Source organism: Psammomys obesus, unplaced genomic scaffold (assembly GCF_907164565.1).
Source record: "Psammomys obesus unplaced genomic scaffold, mPsaObe1.curated_primary_1811, whole genome shotgun sequence".
Classification (NCBI taxonomy): Eukaryota; Metazoa; Chordata; class Mammalia; order Rodentia; family Muridae; genus Psammomys; species Psammomys obesus.
In genome coordinates, this window is record NW_026592674.1 from 377 (window position 1) to 23,400 (window position 23,024).

General features: G+C 39.6%; 1 protein-coding gene across 1 annotated transcript; it reads left to right on the top strand.

The window, feature by feature from the left end:
• Nucleotides 1-18,620: 18,620 nt before the first annotated feature.
• Nucleotides 18,621-19,419, top strand: LOC129682600 (60S ribosomal protein L7a-like). The gene is given in 2 exon segments (XM_055615025.1): nucleotides 18,621-19,153; nucleotides 19,155-19,419. Coding segments are annotated over 2 exon segments (798 nt in total).
• The last annotated feature ends 3,605 nt before the right edge of the window (nucleotides 19,420-23,024 follow it).

The window sequence follows — 23,024 nt, forward strand, 5'->3', positions numbered from 1 at the left end:
CCCAGCTCTGATATGACAAATGTGTCACTATACTTTGCCTTTTACATTGGTGCTAAGGGACCAGACTGCGGTTCTGGTGCTAGCCCTTCCCTGCAAGCACTTCACTGAACTATCTTCCCACCCCCCTCTCCATTTTTGGAGTCAAGGTGTTGCTTTGTAACCCTGGCTGCTCTGACAGGTTTCTGTCTCAGTGGCAATCTCTCTCCTCAGCCTTCCCAGTGCCAGGATTACAATGTGCGCTAACACACCCAGCTCTCAGTAGCAGTTTAAAAGTGGGGCCCCACCTTCCTATTGCTATATTAATATACTCTACACGTCTTCCAGTATAAATTCACTTTGCATGGGTGCACACAGGCCCACAGGCAAACACACAGTTTGTGGCTCTCACAGCTAGAACTGAACCTGACACAGGCTAGCCCTTGGATAAGTGTGCAAACTTTACTTTTCCATGCTAAATGTCCTTAGCATGTAAATAAGATCTGGTCTTAGACTGTTGACGAGTAAATGAGTTAATACATTGAAAAAGTACATAAAACAGCCAGCCTTTAATCTCAGCACTCAGGAGGCAGAGGTAAGTGGAGCTCTGTGAATTCAAGGCCAGCCTGGTCTACAAAGCTAGTTCTAAGACAGTCAAGGCTATACAAAGAAACCATGTCTCAAAAAACAAAACAAAAAAAGTACACAAAAAACAGCCCCTGGTTCCTACAGTGTGTTAATAAATACTAGCTATTATCATTATTGGCTGAGTACTACATTGCCTGTATTTACCTCTTAACCAACATTTTATAATAATTTGACAAAGAAATTACAGAAAAAAATATGTGTGTTTCAAGAACATTTAGACTCTTCAGATTATAGGGCCTAAGTTAAATCCTTGTCTTTTATTAAACATTAACATGTTTAATAATTAACACATTTAATTAATTATTCTTCCATTGTCTCAGTTTTGAGGTTTTCCAATATATAAACCAGGTATGTGTGGGAACATTATGTAAATATAAAAATATGAAATCTTAATCCAAAATTATTCTGAAGCTAGACAACTGCCATCAGTCCTGAAAACTATTTTTAAGAGTTAGGCTTCTTTCACCATATAAAGGTGCTTGAGCACAAGTTGGAAAAGCATCTTTTAGAAAAACAGGCCCCTTGGTGTTAACTCCAAGTGGAGAATTTTCTGTCATTGGTGCAGGATCTGAAATAAATGATCCAACCTTTAAACATTTCTGTGAAGTCTTAGAATTTTGTCAATAATGGGATCCATTGTCTAATGCTACCTGTGCTTTCACCCACACTATATCTATTTGAAAGTGCCAATCTGGGGAAAGTCTTCAGGCCTACAGGGATGCCACACAATACCAAAGTGAAGAACAACACGTGAGGCCTCAAGCCTGGCCATGCCCTTTTGGAAAAGGAAGACAAAGATGGACGGCTTAAAACACCCAAATATTGCAGGCCACCAAAGGAGGGTTCAGAGATGAGTTGGTAACTCTTGAGGGGCACCTCAGAAAAATATGGAAGCCCTAAGGACTTTCTCTTCGGGAGACTTGACCCCAGCAGGACCTGAAACTCTGGCTGGTCAGATGACGGGCGGGAGAGAAGGTGAGTTTTTCTCTACGCTTCCGGCAGCCACTGTGTGACTGGCCCATGGGGTAGGGGATTCGAAGAAGCCAAGTCGCTAAGACCCATCAGCCTGGGCTCGCGAGCTCCTGATCCACACCTGTCACCGCCGCCCAGGCAGGGCGCCAGAGCTAAGGGGAAAGGCTACTGCGGCATCTGACGGCATCTCGTGTGAAAATGGCGGAGCCCGGGAGCCCGCTCTCTGAAACAGCGCCTTAACTCTCGGCGGATCGGGAAACTCAAAAGAACAAGCCAGACCCCAACCCCGAGCCAGCTCAGCGGCTCCCAGGCCGCACCGCGCCTGAACCAAGCCTGGGCCTTTAGTCCCGCCTCCCTGCTCAGCGCGGATTGGTGGTAGGGCTAAGTCCTGACGCTGATTGGACAGCGGCGAAGTCGCTCCCGCAGACCGTAGCGTCCAGCGGCCCCGGAGCACTAAGTGTAACCTCAGACCCAGGACCGCGCCAGGCGCCCATAAGAGCCCCGTGAGGTGGCCTGGGCGCTCTCCCTGAGCTGGCAGCGTCACCCCATCCCGCATCCTCCCCCCCCCTGTTTTGTCTTCCATCTCTCCCTCCTCCCTCCAGTCCGCGCCTCGCTGAAGGTGAGGAGCAGAGCCGCCGGCGAGCGGGCCGCTCTGAAATGGCCGCTGGCTTGAGCTGTCTAAAATGGCGGTCTCGTGCTCGGCTGAGGACCGCGGTGCTGCTCTGCAGCCCAGCCGCGGCCGGGACGGTAGGCTGATGGAGATGGAGCGGAAAGGTGTCGGGGGTTGACCCGACTTCACGTCACATCCCGGGGCGAGAGGAATCCCGAGGCAAGGATGGGCCACTATGAGAAGCGAGCCTCCGGGGGCGTGGCGGCCTGCGGGCAGCGCACACCTCGGGACTCCCGACTCGCTAAGGAATGGCAGTCCCTGGCCACGGGGCGAAGGGGAAAAGCTTGTAGCTCGAGATGCCCGCCCCTCCTGCTTCCTAGCCTCTGGGATTGGCCTGCGCTCCCGCCCCCTAAAGGGTATTGTTCACATCTAGGGCGAAAGGACAGCTTGCCTTTCAGTTCGCCCCCAAAGGAGAGACCCAAGTGTTCCCCTTTTGGGAGTGAACTGGAAACTTAGGAGCACAGATTCTTAGTCCTCAAGAGCTGGTGGGAAGTACCTTTTGAAGAGAAAGGCATGAGATACCCTTTTAGGAAAATGAAGCTACTGTGTGTGCCAACTTGACAAGGAGAGGAGTCCTAGTTTTATGGTAAACATGAAGCTTTGTTTTGCTAAATTAAAATTAAGGCTGAAAGGAGAGTCCACTGGTAAGGAATAGGTTTTCTAACTCCTGCCCAGTTTAAGATTGCTGCCTCTGGCTGTTCAAACACACTGCTAATCTGTTTCTACCTGAACGTTAACTCCTGGTACCAGAGGGTTGTAGTGCTTGATGAAGTAGAAGAAAACCCACAAGTAATGTTTAGGCACGTGTACTGCACAGTGAAACTTTCCAGCCTCTGTTCCTGATTCTTCACTGTTATGTGTTGATCTAGCAGGTGACAACTTCTCTGTGTCTAAACTGTGGCCATTAGTAATCTCAGGTTCTTGAGAATTAGATGAATTAACCTATATTAGGAATTGAACGCAGATACTAACAGCTCACAGATAATAATAGCATTAGTTGGGAGATTGGGGACAACTGGTTATAGTAACGGCATAGGTCATGTAACACTTGCATGTACAACTCCGTTTTAGATCCAGTTTTTAGTTTTAGAGATACTGAAACGGGGCTGTACTTTTCTAAAAGGTGCTTAGTTTTTGTTTTTCCCCAGAATGTTTCCATGAGGTGAATGGATAAGGCAGCATTTGAGAGCAGGGGAATTGCCAGAGTAGTAAACGGAATGAAAATATTGGCATGTTTACTTTACTACATGCTAGACTTTCTCAGTTCACATCCAAGAGCCACGCTTCAGTGAAGAATCATTTGTGTTGACTGTGTTTAAAATATGACAAGTGGGAGAAGTTTATAGTTCTGCTTGGTGCAGTGTCTGATTTCAACTTTTCTTATTCTAGGCTTCCGGTTACCCCCATTCCCACCCTATCCCTTAGTTTTATTCTCTTGAAGAGTCTGCATTTCAAGCTATCAAGTTGGAGAGATTACAGAAAGAAGTGTTGTTTCAGGTATCTTCCCTCCTAGCTGCTAACGGGAGAACCATTTTGATTGAAGATCTAAGAGGATAAGAGTTTAATCTGTAACCACATGAAGTTTAAGTCGCCAGGAACAATCTGTATACCTTTACTTGCAAATTTCATTTAAAACGTAGAAGACAGTATTCATTAGATGGTCTTAAGTTTGCATTATGTTTCTTTTATATGAGAGAAAAATCTATTAAAGTGAGTTTATATTTTCTTAAGATTCTGAGTATTACCTCTAGCACAATAGTAGGCAGAGTAATTAGTAATAATGTGCATTACTTTAAATAAATCTTAATTAATATAATATAAATATATCTACTTTTAAGTTTGGAGACGTATCTACTTTTTGGTGTGCAATTATCATTGCAGACCATTGTAACACATAATGCTTAGAATATACTAGAATTCTGTGTCTTGGGACAGTGTGCGTTTTTAATATAGCTTATTAGAACTGTTGCAGCCCTGAAGGGAGACTTCTGATATCTAATACTGTCAACATTTAATTGCAATCTAATGGGAGTAGTTATCAGAAAGATAAAAGAAGTTCTAAGATACGATACACTGTGAGATAAGGTTGGTAAATTAGAGCCCACGCAGTCTGTTTTGGTACATAAAGTTTTATTGGAACACCCTCCCATTCTTTCATTTGTTGTTATGCTATAACTACAGAGTTGAACAGTTGCAACAAAGCCTGTATGACCCACAAAGCAAGCATTTTCACTGTGTGGTCTTATGTATTTACCAAGCCTTGCCATGGAAGGGTTCCTAAAAATGTTTCTAAAGATATGTTCCTTAAAAATGTACATAGGAACTCATTATTATTTTTAGCCTAGTAATTCCCAGATTTTTTTTAGAATGTTAATATTCTCTGAGTGTTTTGAAAAAAAAATATTGATATTAGCAGTAGTTTTTTTTAATAGGTTGATTTTAATGTAAGTTTAAGACTACTAAATTCATTTCTATAGTTTTTATTTTTTATGTGATAATCTACCTTTAAGAAAGGTGTGCCATATTTGAGAACACCAGGAAGTCACTTGAGAGATACCTGATAAAAGAATGGATGTTCTGTCTTCAAAATGAGGCAGCATTTACAGCTAATCAGTTAACTGATTTGTTGTTATATATCTTCTTTCATCTTTGTTTGTTGTCTTATAATTTCAAAACATTTGTGATACTTGGTGTTATATCTAAATTAACCATGTTTTGTACCACAAACTCCTTACTCATGGATCGTTTGCTGAAACAAGGAAGTCTTAAACAAGAAGTAGAATTGTTTATTACCAACTTGTATCTGAATCAAACAGTCAAAAGGTTGGGAAAAAAAAAAACAAGAAAAGAGAAGCTGAACCATTGCAATGTTCAGTTTCTAAAAAAACCAGAAGGTGAGCTTTCCAGGGTCAAATTTATGTCCAATTTCAATAAAATAACAATATTTAGTAAGAAAATATGAAGAAAGTTACTTGTCCTTTGGATTTACTTACGTTTGAAGCCGAGATGCACCTCATGCTTAATGTGTACTAAGAAAGTTTTATCCACTAGTTCTCTAGCCCCAAGTAAGCTTCAAAGACATTTAGAAATTAAGCACACTGCATGTAATGACAAGGACATCAGCTTTTCCAAGCAGCATTTTGACTCACCTGAAAACAGTAAACTTCAGTACCTCTGATTGTCGAAACAGAGAATGGAAGTGCTACAGAAGCACCATACAATGTCAGTTTCCACTTAGCCCTGAGCAGAGAGGCTCAGACTATTGAAGAATTGCTATTAAGCAACGATGAACAGTATAGTGAAAAAGGAGATACAGTACAACTCTGGAACAGTCCTGTGTCACGTTGAATTAAAGAGCTAGCTGCTAATGTTGAAGAGGAGCTTGTTTGTAGACTGAAACTTTGTGATGGGTTTTCACTGCAACTAGATGGAGCAGCTGATGTTCCAGGACTTGCTGTGCAGCTTGTGTGTATTCGCTATAGGTGTAATAGATCTTTTGAGGAGGACCTACTCTTATGTGAACCTTTCCAGAGTAATGCAGCTGATGAAGAAATATCCGACTATATCAACAGCTTTATGCAAAGACATGAAATTGAATGGAAGAAATGTGTTGATGTTTGCAGTGATGCTTCTAAGGCAATGAATGGGAAAATTGCTGAGGCTGTCACCTTGATAAAATATGTAGCTCCAGAAAGTACCAGTAGTCACTGCCTATTATATCGACATGCATTAGCAGTTAAAATAATGTCTCCATCTCTCAAAAATGTGCTAGATCAAGCAGTCCACGTTATCAGCTACATTAAAGCTCGACCACATCAATCCCAGTTACTAAAAGTTTTATGTGAACAAATGGGTGCTCAGCACACAGCTCTTCTAATACAGAAGGTGGCTTTTGCGAGGTAAAGTTCTTGTAAGACTTTTTGAGCTTCAGCGTGAACTATTGTTTTTTTATGGATTCTCCTTTTTGACTGTCTGATTGCTTAACAAAATTGTCTTGGCTGCTAAGACTTGCATATCTTGCCGATAATTTTACTAAATTAAATGAGGTTAACCCAGCAATGCAAGGAAAAAAAAATGTTACAGTGTTTACAGTGTTTGATAAAATGTCTTCATTGCTAAGAAAATTGGAGTTTTGGCCTTCATCTATAGGAGAAGGCTTGGGTTGTTTTCCTATACTCAGTGACTTTTTGACTGAAATTAATTCTACAGTTGACAAAGATACTTGTGGTGCTATTGTTCGGCATCTAAGGGGTTTGCACTCTAGTCTTTTAAAATATTTTCCTGTAACAAGTGATAATAATGCTTGGGTTAGAAATCCATTTATAGTAACTGTTAAACCAGCCTCATTAGTAGCTCAGGACTACCAGAGCTTGATTGATTTAACATCTGATTTCCAAGTGAAACAGAATTTCAGTGAACTGATTTTTGGAGTAGCCTAATTCAAGAATACCTAAACATTGTAAGAAGTGCTGTTCGTATACCTCTTTCTTTTACAACACCTGTGTGAGACAGAGTTTTCATATTGTGCTACAACAAAAACAAAATATGGGAAAAGACTTGATGCTGCACCTCATGTGGATCCGACTTAGCAATATTACACCTAATATTAAACAAATATGCTATTTAAAAAAGACACAAAAACACTGTTCTCATTAAAATTGGAGAATTTTGCATGTCTCTTGGTAAGGTAAGGTAAAAATAAAAGATGATGTACTTCATCTGTAGTATTTGGATTTTAAGAAACTAAGTCAAAAATTCAAACATGTTATTGCTATTATTTCTTACATTGTAAATTTCAGAGGGTTCCATAGTGACAACTGGGAAATGATGATCCATAAACCAAAGTTCTAGTTCCTTAATGTAGCACTTCAGGATGTAATCCCTACCTTCTTTCTATCCATGCTTGCCCTACTGATACTTGTTTCTATGAAATGTTTCTCCATTCCCTAAAAATATCAGTTTCATGCTTTCAGATCTCAAAAAACTCAGTCATCCACATGCTCTCTTGATGACTCCTACTTACTTTTCAAAACTATGACTTAGTGTGTGTGTGTGTGTGTGTGTGTTTTCGTGTTTGCTCATGTCCTCTCTGTCTCTTTTGATTTCAAATGTTACTGGGCTGAACTTTTAGAGGATCTTACCGAGCTCTCTACTTCTTTATCCGGCAAAAGCCTTTACTAAAATTCAATAAAAAGGAAGGGAATGGGATGGTGAAGGAGAACCAACAAAAAATGGAAATGTAGGTTTCCTCCTTCACTGGTTGGTATGATGGCATATATACACCATTTTACAGTTTTGAGTTTTGGCTGTGGTTCAGGTATTCTTTTAGCAAGAATTGAGTGTGACCCTTCTACAAAAGTTATTGAGGAATGTCCCAACATTTGATAGAGGCTGAACTACAGAGGGAAAGGGGCAGAAGTATGAAGAATATTTAAGATATTTTCTCAATTCTTTTTAGATTATTACAAATTGCATTGCACCCTGTTCCAAATTAATGAGAGTTCATGTAAAATATTTGGATGGCTTATTTATTTAACTTAAAATATTATTAATTAGAATTAATTGGAACTATCTTGGAATACTAGACAAAAACTTGTTGCTAGCTGTCTTTGGATTACTTTTCTCATGTCACGTCATACAATATTGGTAACCATTCTGTTAAATATTTTGTGTTGCTCCTGTATTCAAGAGCACTATAGATAGTCATTTATTTAATCTCACTTACTGAAACATTTATTCTACTCTTTTAGCAAATTGTAGTAAAGTGATTTCTGCTCAAAGGTCCATTCTACTACTTAACTAGATGTTTGACTACAGCATTCTGAACTTCTTAAACTTCAGTTAATTCATTTTGTTTTTTGAGATAGGGTTTCTCTGTTTAGCCCTGTGTTGGAACTCACTATGAACCAGGCTGACCTCGAACTCACAAAGATCTAAATGTCTCTGCTTCCCAAGTGCTGGGACTAAAGGTGCAAGGCACCACCACCTGGCTCAGTTGATTCATTTGCAAAATTAGCTTTTCAGGGGGTATTTTGAAAGTTAAGTGAGAATGTGCTTAAAAACTATGATCTAGAGTAGGTATATGGCATATGTTCTCTTCCATATCCGGTGTTCCAGTTAAATTTGACTCAACAATTCACTAAGAGACTCTGTAGAATACATTTTGATCTGAGGCAAAATGAAGCACTTCTGTCCAGGTTCTCTGTCTACTCCTGACTTTGTCAGCTTATTAAACATCTATTTATCTGTCAGTTGCCTTAGTAAATGTGTTGTTTATGATTAATGTTTATAACAATACAATGAGACTTGGACTTGAGTGAGGTTGCACACTGAGTAAGAAAATTTAATCTTTCTCAAAGATGGTACTTTTCTCTGTCATTGCCTTTCAGACTTTTTAAAGAAAAGCAGACAGTGACTTTCTAAGTTCAGCACATTTCCTCCTAAAATATGAACATTTCTTTGAAATCTGTGTTTTCTTCTAAAGTCATCCAAAATGGACCATCTATGTTATAACTGTATTCTTGTTTAAAAAAAAAAAAAACAAATTGTCATAAAATAAAGTTAAGTTAAACATTCAAGACTACACCATAGTTCCTGTGCATGTACATTTTCTGTACAAGCCGTGGCATTAAGCATGCCCCAGTTTGGGAAGCATGTCTAAAGCTATGTGTGCTTTGCCTTGTACTTTATCTGACAAGTCTGCATCTGCCTTGTACTAAAGTCTGATAACTAGAATTCTCCTTAAGTGATTGCTGAGCTTGATTACATCTCCCTCTAATGCCTCTCACTCGTCAAACATATTATTTCCCTATCTTTTCCTGAACTACTTTTTTTTTTTTTTTTTTTTTTTTTTTTTTTTTTTTTTTGAGAATCCTCATTGTCTGGGATCCTGTTACCTGCCATTAGATCTCTAAGGCTGACCCTTCCCCAGCTTGACACCAACTCAAGTGTTCTGAAAACTGTCTGGCCTATTCTATCATGAAGTGCATCACTCAGGAGAAGAATGGGCTTTTTAAAAGCATGTAAAGGTGGGTCTTGGCCAAGACACCCTGTTCAAAGGAAGCCCATTGGCTGCTCAGTGGGCTCCCTAGTAAGGGGTACAGGGACTATCTCTGACATGAACTCAGTGGCAGGCTCTCTGATCACCTCTGCCTGGGGGGGGGGGGGGGCAGCCTTGCCAGGCCACAGAGGAAGGTGATGCAGCCAGCCTTGAGACCTGATAAGCTAGGGTCAAATAGAAGGAGAGGAGGACTATCAGGGAACTAGGGAGAAGACATGGAGAAGAAGGAGGGTGGATGGAACTGGGAAGAGACAAGAGAGAGGACTGTAGTGGGGAGACAAAGTGAATAAATTGTAATAAATAAATAAATATATACATATAATTAAATTTAAAAAAAAGATGGGTCTTGGTCCTGCTGGAAGATAGACTAACTCCATACCACACTTATAAATTGCGCTAATCTGTTAGTTACACCGAATTCCCCAAAGAGAAGATTCTTTTCCTCTGTGTTTAAACATTTCTTGTCCTTCACAACTGGCTGTCTGTTCTGTAAAACCTGAGGTTCGCAGTGCTGCCAGTCTCTCTTCTTGAGTGTTTAGAAGCCCTTGGGTTATTGTTCCAGACAGCATCCTTAAGCACAGCATAGGAACCTCTCTTCAGCCAGAGGGAAGACTATCTGATACATCTTCCAAACACAAAAAGAAATGTTACAAGAAGAAATAAATGTCATTCCACTTAATAGAATAGCTACTTTGGGGTCTAAATGATATTTTCAAGGGACTATTAATGACAACTACCCTACTTGCCCATCTGTTAAGCAGTGCTGTTCTATGTGTTCAACCCCAAAGGACTGACTTACTTACCTTTAATATCTGTATTTCAAATAGTTGAGATTACTTAGACTACTCACCTCTGCCTCCAGAATGCTGAGATTACAGGCATGTATCAGCCAGTCTGGTCTACAGAGTGAGTTCCAGGACAGCCAGGACTACACAGAAACCCTGTCTCAAACCCCACAGAAAAGACCTGCCCCACCACTGTCCAGCCAATTTTCTAATCATACAAAATAGGGTTGAATTTTCTAGTTAAAAGGTAAAATACAATTCATGAGAGAGTAGCTTTATAAAGCTTTCCTTAAATAGGATTAGAAACTAGCCTCTATTTCAAGAGCTTCAAAGGCAGCATTTCTTTGGAAGAGCTCCCTATTGCCTTAAGATTGTTTTATTCCCTGAAATGTAATTCACCTACAGTTTATAAAATGGCCCATCGGCTTTGGAGATGTACCTGTGGAACTGCTGCATGTTTCTTTTAAGTTACTATAACTGAGTACTGTTAATTAGCATAATGGAAAGAATTCTGGAATAAGTATCAAGAGACATGTTCTGTAACTAATTAGCTGTCTTACATTTAAGTTCATCCCTCTCTAGGCTTTAGTTAATTTCCAAATGAATGAAAGGGATTGAACTGAAGTGAGGTCTAAAATTCTTACCAGATAAGATCAAATTTTAGTCTCAAGTAAGAATTAGTGATTTGGTTGTTTGAATTTTAAATTTGGGGTGTGTGTGGAGATACGGTTCAGCTTTCAGAACTTGTTGCACCTGCACAGGACCCAGTTTGGTTGTCAGCACCCACTAAAAGCTCACAGCCATCTGAAACTCCACTTCCAGGGGATCCAACTCTTGACCTCTGTGTGTACCAGGCACACATGTGGTACAGTTACATACACGCAGGCAAAACACTCAAACACATAGGAAATCTTAAAAAAAAAAAAAAAAAAAAAAGGTAATTTTCTTAGAAGCTAACCTTTTTCAATTGTTCTATTACCATAACACTTTCTATCAATCAAATGATAAAATTAATAAATTGCCCTTTCATGGATACTAACTAGAAAGAATGAACTGTTTTGGGGGAGGGAGACTTGCTTTGTAATTTGGAAAACATTTAAGAAAAGACTAAAATGTGAGCAGTTAAATCCAGTTATCTTTTCTATTCTATGCATCCTCAGTTGGTAGAGCATAACCTGTCTTAGTTACTGTTCTAATGCTGTGAGGAGACACCGTATCCAAGGCAGCTTAGAAAAGGAAGCATTTTATTGAGGACTTGCTTACAGTTTCAGAAAGCTAGTCAGTAATCATGGGGAGCAGTGCGGCAAAGCAGGCAGAGCACTGGAGCAGCCGCTGAGAGCTTTGCACCATGATTGCAGGCAGAGAGGCAGCCACTGGGTCTGAGGTGGACTTTTGAAACCTCAAAGCCCAGCCCAGATAACACATCTCATCCACAGCTTCTAATTCTTCCTAAATAGGTCACCAACTGGGGACTAAGTGTGCAAATATATGGGTCTCTGGGGTCCGTTCTCATTCACACTGCCACAAGATCATAATATAGTTTCCAAACTGCTCTTAACCCTAATCCATAAGAAGAAATATTTTACATATGATCTCTGGGTCTACACAAAAGTTCCCTAACAGCCTTAACTTTGCATGTGTGTAGTGCATCCTCTAGTTCTGGATTTAACTTCTTAAATGATTAACTAGAGTTCTGAATTTAACTTCCTAAGTGATGGCTAAGACTGATTCATTTGGAGGTTTTAACCCACTAGTTGAAGTAAATTCTTCAGGAACGTGTATCTAAACCAATTGAGGAATATTTGAGGAATAGTGTGTAGTCCAATTCAGGCCAGTGAAAAACGAAGACAATATTTGGGCAAGTTAGAAAAAAAAATGTTTCCTTACTCTTAAGGAAGAGATGACAGAATACTGTGGCACTGTAGCTTACCTCCTTTTGGAAGCCAATATATATACATGAACTCAAGGCCAAAAAACTGATGAGAAATTAAAACTTGGGCCCTAACAAAGCTATATTTGGTCACCACCTTACTTTATTTATTTTTTCTTATTAACTAGGCTTCTAACTTCTTTTTATTGTACAAAATGGTTTTAGTTGTTGATTTCTATTATTATAAGCAAAATCATCTTTACATAGTAGTCTGAAAGGAAAGCAACATGACCCTTCCTGTGGTGTGTACCACCCCAAATTAACATGAACTTCCAGCCATCCACCGGTGTTTTTATTTGAAACTCTACCACTGGTACTGTTTTAGAGATGAGAAGCTCAGTCAGAATGTGTGATGATGATACATATCACCAAATGGCTTTTTCTTTCGGTGGGACAACTTGGTAATTGATTTTTTTTTTTTTTAAGCTTAGGTTAGGCTACTCCTGAATTGGCTATATAATTGAAATTAGAAATTAAGAGCTTTTCAATTTTTTTTAATTTGCTGAAGGTTAGTAAAGATGATGAAATTTTAAAACAACACCCTAGTAAGTCATGATTTGTAGAAGTACCAGGCAGAAGTAGTTTGAGTAGTTCTCTATCTTAGAAGTTGCTTTCTCTCAAAAACTTTAAATAAGTTCCCTGAAGGAGCCATTAATATAAGCATAGGCCTTGCATAGGTAGTCTTGAAAAGTATGTATGCTGGTGGTACTTTGAGAGACTTCTGAGACCTTTCAGTTTCAGGACCACGTTGAGATCTGTCTATAGTAGTTGAAAGAGACTCGCTCTTCTTGTTGTTTCCTTGTGATAGGGACTCTGTAACCCAAGATAGCACAGAATTCTCCTTGTAGCCCAAGCTAGCCTAGAACTCTTCTATTCCCAAGTACTGAGAATGCAGGTAGGCAACACTATTCCTGTCTTAAGACTCTTTTAGAGAGAAGGGATTATGCTCTGGGCTTCTTTTCATACTATATAGTGCCTTTTATACCAGGCTCTTTGTGTAACTTAAATTGAGCAATTACCTGGTCTGTCTTAGAGAAATAGAGTGCACTAGTCTGGCCTATAATCTATAAAAAATCCCCAAATTTGAAGTATTATTTAGGGTTTCTCTTGCTGTGATGAAACACCATGACCAAAAAGTTTGAGAAGGAAATGATTTATTTGCCTTAATTTCCACAGCGCCGTTCCTCATGGAAGGAAGTCAGGGCAGGACTTCAAATAGGGCAGGAACCTGGAGGTAGGAGCTAATGGAGAGGCCATGGAGGAGTGATGCTTACTGGCTTGCTCCTCATTACTTCCTGGGTGGACCATCCACACTGGACTGGGCTCTCCCGCATTGATCACTAATTAAGAAAATGCCTTACAGCCAGATCTTATAGACACATTTTCTCAACTGAGACTCCTTCCTTAAAGATGATTCTGGCTTGTATCAAATTGACGTAAAACTAGCCAGTACATTTGCTTTTGTTTTTATCAAGTGAAAGGAAATACTATCACATGTTCAGGCCTTAGCTAGGACCCTTCAACTGCAAAGCTGATGGATCTTTGCTGCTATGCCTCTTACCTACTTTTCCTCTCATCTGAGAATTTTTGATGGGTAGATTTCATTGTAGGAGTTATTTTAAGCTTAAATTTTAAATTCTTTTAAAAAAATTTTAATAATAGAAATGAAAATATACCTAAAAGCAAAGCTTCTGGAAAAATCATTTGTTCTTCCCTCTCTTGTATTACTCCTCAAACTTTACTTTGGCCTCCCGCCTGGCCTTATATTTCAGAGCTGGGTCTCTAAAGACATCCTTGTTGACAACAGTTTTGTCCAAGGGGAGTATCTTGTGGGCAGGAGGTGATTGTAGATATAAACTTTCACAAAGGACTTATCTTTGATCTCTTGTTGATTTTCTTCTTGCCCTTGACAGCTGTCACTTTTCAGGGATAGCAGTTGATTCCAGCCACCAGGGCATGGCTGTAAGGGCAATCTGAGATACCATCATCAATATTCTTCAGGATGATGGCTTTGTAGCATCCCACCAGGACCAGTACCACTTTCCTGGGTTTCATGAACTTGCCCATTTCAACAGCGGGCAGCCAGCACCCAGCAGAAAGGGTTACATTCTATTCTTAAATCATAACTTTAAGACTTCATATAAAAAAGTATCCTAGCCTACTAGTAGTGGTGCACGCCTTTAATCCCAGCACTCAGGAGGCAGAGGCAGACAGGTCTACAGAGTGAATTCCAAAGCAGCCAAGCACGCAGAGAAACCCTGTCTGGAAAACAAAAAGACAAACAGAGAAACAAACAAAAGTTTGTTTTCCTCCCTGCCCAATGTGTGTAAAGGAGAATGGTAATCTGGATAATAAAACATGGAATAAGCTTAGGTCATAGGAGTTAGGAACTCATTCTTCAGAAACTGTATAACCAAGTCCTACCTAGGAAGAATTCATTGTTTAACACTTAGGAAATATTTTGGGTTTGTTGTTGTTGTTCGTTTGTTTTTAACAGGAACCTTTAAAAGGTAAATGTTAGTTTTTACTATTCCACATGATCAATGAAAAGATACTAGTTAGGCTAGCAAAAGGAAACACTGTATTTTCCTAAACACAAATGCTTTTGGAGTGCTTGAAGAGTTCACCAGTTTCATTCAGCAATTCTGATTCACTGTTTCTTTTCTTAACCAAGCACCTGTTTCAAGAGATACAAGTGAATACTTGTGCTTTAACAGCAACTCACTTTTGAAGTGTGTATCATTAAAGTGTACATCAAAGCACCACAGTTTGATCAGACAGTTGTCATCAGGAATTGAACCACCTTTTCAGAAAGTCTTGTGTGTGTGTTAGGAAGCTGGGTTCAGACAAGAAATTGTATTTATTCTAGAAAAAAAGGTTACTCTGAAACCTGCAGTATCCAAACAAGTACAGTATTTTGCTTTCATCTATAAGTAGTTTACAAGTTCTGAGTTTAATGACTTCTCAGTTTTACTGAGTACAGTGACCGAATTAGGATATTTTCATATTGTTGCTGGAATTCATCATCAGTCCAACACTGAATTCCACACTTACTAAGTTAGCTGTATCTGTTGTACTTTTGATTATTCTCATACTCAAGAGAAAAGGCACTCTTGTGAGCTAAATTGTGTGCCAAGAGACAAATAAAACTTGTAAAGCAAGAGATCTAAAGTTGAGGACTCAGATTCTGTTATCACAATCAATGAAGAATTCTTCAGTGTATATATAAAGCTCTGTCTAGAACTTAGTCAATGATATAAACCAAGCCACTACCATGTGTTATATAACTGCTCATAAAATAGCCTTAGGGAATCATGACAAAGCTAATGATAAACATTGCATTTCCAAGTCAAAATGTTTTGAAACACAAGCTTGACTATTTCTTAATAAAAGTTCAAATTGCCATTTCCAATTACAATATGTAAGAGGAAATGTAAGCTTCAAGAGAGCAGATTCTTTAAGTTTCTTCTGTCTTTGTGTTCTGAACCTAAAATAAGAGCTGATGCCTAATAGTTAAAGGTTGAATGTTACATAGTAGTGATAAAAAGAGATTAGGCATAAATCTCAGGTCTAATAACTTTCTAATTGTGGAACACTACACAAGTCAGTAAAGTCTTCTAACCCTAATTTCTGTATCTCATAAAGGGAAATACTAATTGACCAGTCATTATAGCAACTCCTATAACCGTAGCACTTAAGAGGTAAAAGTAGGAACATGAGTTCAGTACCAGCCCTAGCTACATGAGATCCCAATTTAAAAAAAAGATACTCTGCTCTGCAAAAAGTCATGATCTAGGGCTGGAGAGATTGCTCAGAGGTTAAGAACACTTGCTGTTCTTCCAAAGGTCCTGAGTTCAATTTCCAGCAACTATGGTGGCCTATAACCATCTATAGTAAGATCTGGTGTGCAAGCAGAATGTTGTATAAAAAATAAATCTTCAAAAAAAAGTTATGATCTAATTGTGTAAAACCACCATGGAAAATCCTATAGCCTTATTTAAAATCATTATTTTAATACCAACAATGTCATAACACAACATAGCCTGCAAGAGTAGACTTGAATTCATAGTAACATTTTTCTTTTCAATAATATACTGGCTGCTAGTTGCTTTATTTAGTTTTATTTAATACAGCTGTGACGTAGACTGTTAACCCTGTCTTGAAGATGGGGAAACTAAATTTGTTAATCTGGTGCATTAAAAAAAAAAAAAAGCTTACTAGCTTTAAACATCAATTTTTATTTTTATGTGTTATGTACTAAAATATTGAACCAAAGGTCTTATGTATTCTTGGTAAGCCCTCTGCTACTGAGCTACATGTCTGGCCACAGCAGTATTCCTTCATTCACAGTTTTTAACATGTCAGGAATCAGATATACTCTAGTTTCAAACTGCCTCAGAATCTCTCAAAAGCTGCTAGTGAAAGTGTTGACCAGGACTATAGTCATTTCTATTCCACTAGGGAGAGATGCATTTCTAAGCTTATTTGTGTCAGCAGGATGAGGTTTATCTCAAGCTGTTTGAAGTCCTTTGACACATGGACTTCTGTAGGGCAGATCACAGCATACCTAAACTGGCTCTATTAAGGTGAACAAGTGGGGCTGGAGAGATGGCTCAGAGGTTAAGAGGATTGACTGCCCTTCCAAAGGTCCTGAGTTCAATTCCCAGCAACCACATGGTGGCTCACAACCATCTGTAATGAGATCTGGTGTCCTCTTGTGTCATGCAGGTGTACATGTAAGCAGAACTCTGTATAAATAATAAATAAATAAATTTTAAAAAAGGTGAACAAGTAAAAGCACCATGGATACTAAAGTTAGTCTTGCTCTTGTTTGGGAGACAGATCTTGTGTGTACTAGATAAATGCCACACTGTTGAGCTACATCCCTGAGCTCCAAGTCCATCTATTTATAATGTAGTTGTTTTAGAATTGATATCCTAGTGTTCAAATGGATCCTGTCACATGGATCCTGTTCCTATTCATGGTGTGAGAGTATTACACAAGAGCATAAATACAAGGAGGCACAGATCATTGTCAGCCATTTTAGGAGACTTTAGCCTGGGAGAAGTTGAAGTTGCTTTTCTAGTTTCACAAACATAATGGGTAACAAACCTGCCTGGGAACAAAGCCAGTGTATCCCATCTATTATTCTTCTCCCAGTGAATGAATGCATAGTGATGTTGGGCTAGTATAAACCCACCAGAAATTAATCATTCTTCACTGTTTTTTAATCTATTTGTTCTCTAAGATAGAATAAGCTGTTTCCATTCTAATTGTTTTCCCTAGGATTGCTTGTCTTTTCTTCATAGATACAAAAAGGTGAATTTTCATTCCTGGTTTGAGATAACTTCAAATTTTAGCAATATCTGAATTTTCCTTTTTTTAAAAAAAAAAAAAGCATAAGAAGTTACTTTTCAGCAAGGCTAAAGAAAATAGTTGATATGCTGGTACAGTGAATAGACTTTTGGAGAACATAGCTTTCAATTGTTAATTTGCTTACAGTTTAGTCAGGGAAGAATGTAGACATTTATAAATAATAAAAGTATCTACAAGGAACAATGTAAGTCCTGACAGGAAATATGACCAAAGATGTATGAATCAAAGAGCTTATACAGGGAAAAATACTTTGAGCCTTGCTATAAATTTGAGTTTTCCAGGGGACCATGAGACTAAGTTTTATCATCGTCTTCATAGAGCCCAAGACGAGATTGAGTGGAATTATAATTTATAATATATTCTGAACCAGTCTCAAAACAACAACAACAAAACTAAATCTTGACTCTGGGACAAGAGCTGTAGCTCATAGTGAAAAGCATTTGCTTTATATGCATAACATCCTATATTGAATACTCAGTACTGCCAAAAATAAGTAAATAAATAAATAGATGACAAACTAAACAGCATGTATATCATGGAAGAGTAAATTAAGAAAACTGGAAGAATAAGTTTCAGAAACATTTTTCTTAAATTACTCCAAAAGAATAATCGAGAGTTGAAGACTTGGTTCAGTTGGTAGAGTGCCAAGCACACATGAAGCCCTGGGTTCAGTCCCAAACACTGTATAAAACTAGGTGTGGTGGGGTACACCTTTAACCTCAGAACTTGGAAGGAAGACCCAAGCATATCTCTGAGTTCAAGACCAGCCTGATCTACATAATGAATTCCAGACAAGCCAAGCTACACAGCAAGACCTTGTCTCAAAACAAAACAAAATGCAAAAACTAAGCCAGGAGGTGGTGGCACACACCTTTAATCCCAGCACTCAGGAGGCGGGTGCAAGTGGCTCTCTGAGTTTGAAGCCAGCCTAGTCTACAGAGTGAGTTCCAGGACAGCCAGAGCTACACAAAGAAACCCTGACTCGGAAAAGAAAACAACAACAACACAAAAACTATTGAGAAATATATACACTCTACAGGTACACACCTGTATACATAAACATACACGTGTAAAGAAATTCTTTATCATTAAGTAAATTTAGACTTAAAAATAACCTTCACAAAGAGTGCCCTAAAGCTAACATGGAATAATGATTAAAATCAATTTTAAAAGAACAAAACCCCTCTCTCCTCTGCCAGCAAGATGCCAAAAGGAAAGAAGGCCAAGGGGAACAAGGTGGTCTCGGCCCCCAACATCGTGAAGAAACCCAAGGCCAAAAAGGTGATCAATCCTTTGTTTGAGAAAAGGCCCAAGAACTTCGGCATTGGGCAGGATATCCAGCCCAAAAGAGATCTCACGTCCTTCATCAAATGGCCCCGCTACGTTAGGCTGCAGTGGCAAAGGGTCATCCTCTGTAAGCAGCTCAAAGTCCCTCCTGCCATTAACCAGTTCACTCAGACCCTGGACCAGCAAACAGCTACCCAGCTGCTTCAGCTTGCCCACAAGTACAGGCCAGAGACAAAGCAGGAGAAGAAGCAGAGGCTGCTGGCCCGTGATGAGAAGAAAACTGCTGGGAAAGGGGATGTCCCCACCAAGAGAGCACCTGTCCTTCGAGCAGGGGTGAATCCAGTCACCACCTGGTGGAGAACAAGAAGGCTCAAGCTGGTGGCGATTGCCCATGATGTAGACCCTATTGATCTGGTGGTTTTCCTACCTGCCCTGTGTGGAAAGATGGGGTCCCTACTGCATCATCAAGGGAAAGGCCAGGCTGGGGCAGCTGGTCCACAGAAACACTTGCACCACTGTTGCCTTCACACAGGTTAACTCAGAAGACAGGGGCGCTCTGGCTAAGCTGGTGGAGGCTATTAGAACCAATAGCAAGGACAGATACAATGAGATCTGCCGCCACTGGGGAGGCAACATCCTGGGTCCTCAATCTGTCGCTGAGATTGCCAAGCTGGAAAAGGCAAAGGCTACAGAACTCACCACTAAACTAGGTTAAATGTAAACTGCTAAGTTTTCTATACATAAATGTAATTACAAAAAAAAAAAAAAATTTTTTTTTTTGGCTTTCCAGATTACTTTTTATTTAGTTTGTGATCCCAACCCATGGGATGGCACTGTATACATTCAGGGTGGGTTACCACACCTCAATTCGACTTTTTTGGAAACGCCTCTTCAGGAATGTCCATTCATCAGTGTGTCTCCTATGTGATTCCAATCCCAAACAACACAAACAGAAATAAGTTACAAACTTCCAACATAAAATGCCACAGCGTAAAGATTCCTGTTCCAAATACAGAAGAACGAATGTTCTGTGACATAGCGTACTGGGAGTTTCTATCTTGATTTGCTCTCCAGTATTGTTTTGTCTGTCTCTTTGATTATTCACTGGAACCCAATAGGGAAACCCCAAATCTTGAAACAGAGTCAACTGGGCTCTGCTGGGATTGAGTAGTCTCCTTCCATCTCTGCTTCCTGAAGCACACTGTTTCTTTTTTTTTTTTTAATTTTATTTTTTTCTTATCAGTTACATTTTATTAACTCTGTATCCCAGCCGTGTCCATTCCCTGCCAATCCCACCCTCCCTCTCTCATCTCCACCGTGCCCCTTTCCAAGTCCACTGATGGAGGGGGACCTCCTCCCCATTCATCTGACCCTGTTTTATCAGGTATCTTCAGAACTGGCTGTGAAGCCCTCCTCTGTGGCCTAACAGGACTTGCTCCTCCCTTGGGGGGTGGGGAGGTCAAAGAGCCAGTCATTGAGTTCCTGTTCAAAATTTTTAAAAAAGAACAAAGCCACTAAGAAAATTAGGAATATGCCTTATATATACTAGGACAAAAAACAAACAGTCCATGGGAATGATTAACATGTATAAATGGGTACTAAATAAAAGGAGTTTGATAGTTACTCTATCCTTATTTCTATACCTATTTACTACATTTTGTTACCTTCTGTATTCATTTTTCACATGATTTGATAACCCGGAATCTTGAAATTTTTGAGTCATTAATGTTTCCACTTGAATAGATTGCTGTGACTTACTATTTATCACTGTACATGGCAACACAAGATGAATGAACATGTCCCTTTCAAGCCATTTTTATTCATTCTTCTGCAGCAACAACCATATTTCCGCTGATCTCAAGGCTAAATAGAACTCTGTATTCTTTCATTGTTCCAGTGGCTCAAGAAGCCTAAAATAAGGCCAGGTATGGTGGTGCATGCCTTTAATCTCAGCACCTGGACTACATAGTGAGTTCTATAATAGCCAGAGCTATGTAGAGAGACCTTGTCTCCAAAAAAAAAAAAAAAAAAGAAAACAAAACAAAACCCACCAAAATAATTTAACTGTAGCATAAATGTCCAGTTAAGTAAAGATTAGGCCACGGAAGTAATTTAACTTGGGGATTTCTGGGGAGAGTAGTATTACTTCCGTGGATACTAATATCTCTAGGCAAAAATCAAAGTTATGGGACTAGAAAGCAAAACATTTTATGAGTTGGATCAGCAGGCATAACAGAGGAGAGAAATCAGCACTTGATGTCTGTTGCTGGTTCATTAAGGATATGCTGCAGGACAGGGATTAAGGTCTAGAATGAAGGAAATGTAAAGGCTGTATAGGCATATCTGTGAGTTTGAGGCCAGAGTCTTTGCTTTTGTTTATAACCCCTTTAAAATACAAAAACATTTTTTTTATTTGTTTTGTTTTGGCTTTCAAGAAAAGGTTTCTCTATGTAGCCCTGGCTGTCCTGTAATTCACTCTGTAGACAATTCTGGCCACAAACTTCAGAGATCTACCTACCTCTGCCTCCTGAGTGCTGGGACTAAAGACATGAGCCACCACCTCCTAACATTTTTTGAGGCGGTGGGAGTTGTTTCCAGACAGGGTTTCTTTTTATAGCCATGACTGTCCTGGAACTCAGTCTATAGACTAGACTGGCCTTGAACTCACAGAGATCCTCCTGCCTCTGCCTCCCCAGTGCTGGAATTAAGGGCATGTGTCACCACTGCCCAGCCCCTCCGCATTCTTAAAATCTGTAAAAAAAAAAAAAAAAAAAAAAAAAGGATGTGGACACATTTGCCCTTAGACTGTAGTTTGCTAAGCCCTGTGTTGGACAGCACTGTAAATTTGCAAAGTATTCCCTCCCTGCTAATGTTGAAGCTAATTTTAGAAAGCCATTCAAGAGCTCTAAAGTCCAGCTACTAGTGGATCATGGGATATCCATATCAACCAGTGAGTCTTGTGAGTGTATAATTCAGGATCACCAGGGATTAACACTGCTGTCTAATAACCTTTAAAGATGTGATGTATTCCTACCCCTGTGCATGGATTTACTTTTATATGTCCCTTTTAGGGAAGGGTGAGAGAAAGATTTATGTGTAATACAGATATCCTTGATATGCAAGATCCTTTCTCAGAGGTACATGCAATACTCTACACAAGGCCTTCTGTGTCTGAATTTATTAAGACTAAAATTTGTGAGAGCTGTTCCCCTTAGTGAGGCCTCTCTGTTTCTCAATTTAGTGTTTGTTCATTTGCCCAAATCTTTAAGTTTACTTAGTAACACTTATTTTAATACTAGAAGCTAGTCGGCCACAACCAAAGATCTGTAAGCCAAACATTTTAATCAGCATTCTTGACCCAATTTGATAATGTGCAATGTGACTATGGCTGTTACATACTACTACTTAGCCTCTGCCACCTCGGGGTCCCTCTCGTGAACACTGTCATAAGACTGTCTTGAATCCCAGCACTCTGGAAGCAGAAGCAAAATGTATCTCTGTGAGTTTGAGGCCAGCATGGTCTACAGAGTGAGTCCAGGACAGCCAAGGCTACACAGAGAAACCATGCCTCGGAAAAAAAAAAAAAAAAATAGAATGCCCATTTAATTTGTTGTAGAGGAATTTTAGAACATGGCTCCCCTACAAGAGATCACATCCAAAGATCAGTGTGATCCAGCTAGATTACAAACATGCCTTTAATCCTGGAGAAAGAGGCAAGCAGATCTGAGTTCAAGGCCCGCCAGTATACAGCAAATATTAAGTAAAGAAAAGCTTAGGTCCAGGCGTGATGGCACATGCCTTTAATTCCAAACAATGAAGGTAAAGTTAGTTTGTAGAAGGAAGCACCCATGTTTGAAAGTTATGTCTAATTGAGGGCCAAAATATTGACAAATTAGAGAAAGACTTTACAGAATAGGATACTCCCAACTCTGAAGATAGAGGAAAGGGAAGCTACTTAAAGGCCAATGAAGAGAAGAGAGGAGGCAGAACAGATATATAGAGACAGGTTGAAGAGAGAACAAGCTAGACATAGGTGAAGACAGAATGAGCCAGAAGATTAGGGCAGATTGCTGGAGTTAGTTTGAGGCCAAGCAGAGCAATTCAGGGGCCAACAGAGAATTCAGATTGAGTAAGTCAGCTGGGAGAGGAGTTTGAGCCAGAACTGCTGAGGAGAACCAGCCAGTCCAGAGCTCAGAAAGAACAAGAAGTAAGCAGTAAGTCTCAGAGGCTGAAAACATTCTAGGCCTACGTTAGATTGTACAGAGGCCAGAAGCTTCTAGGAGTAGGCCTAGGTTAGCAGAAGAAGGCAGTAAGCCTCCA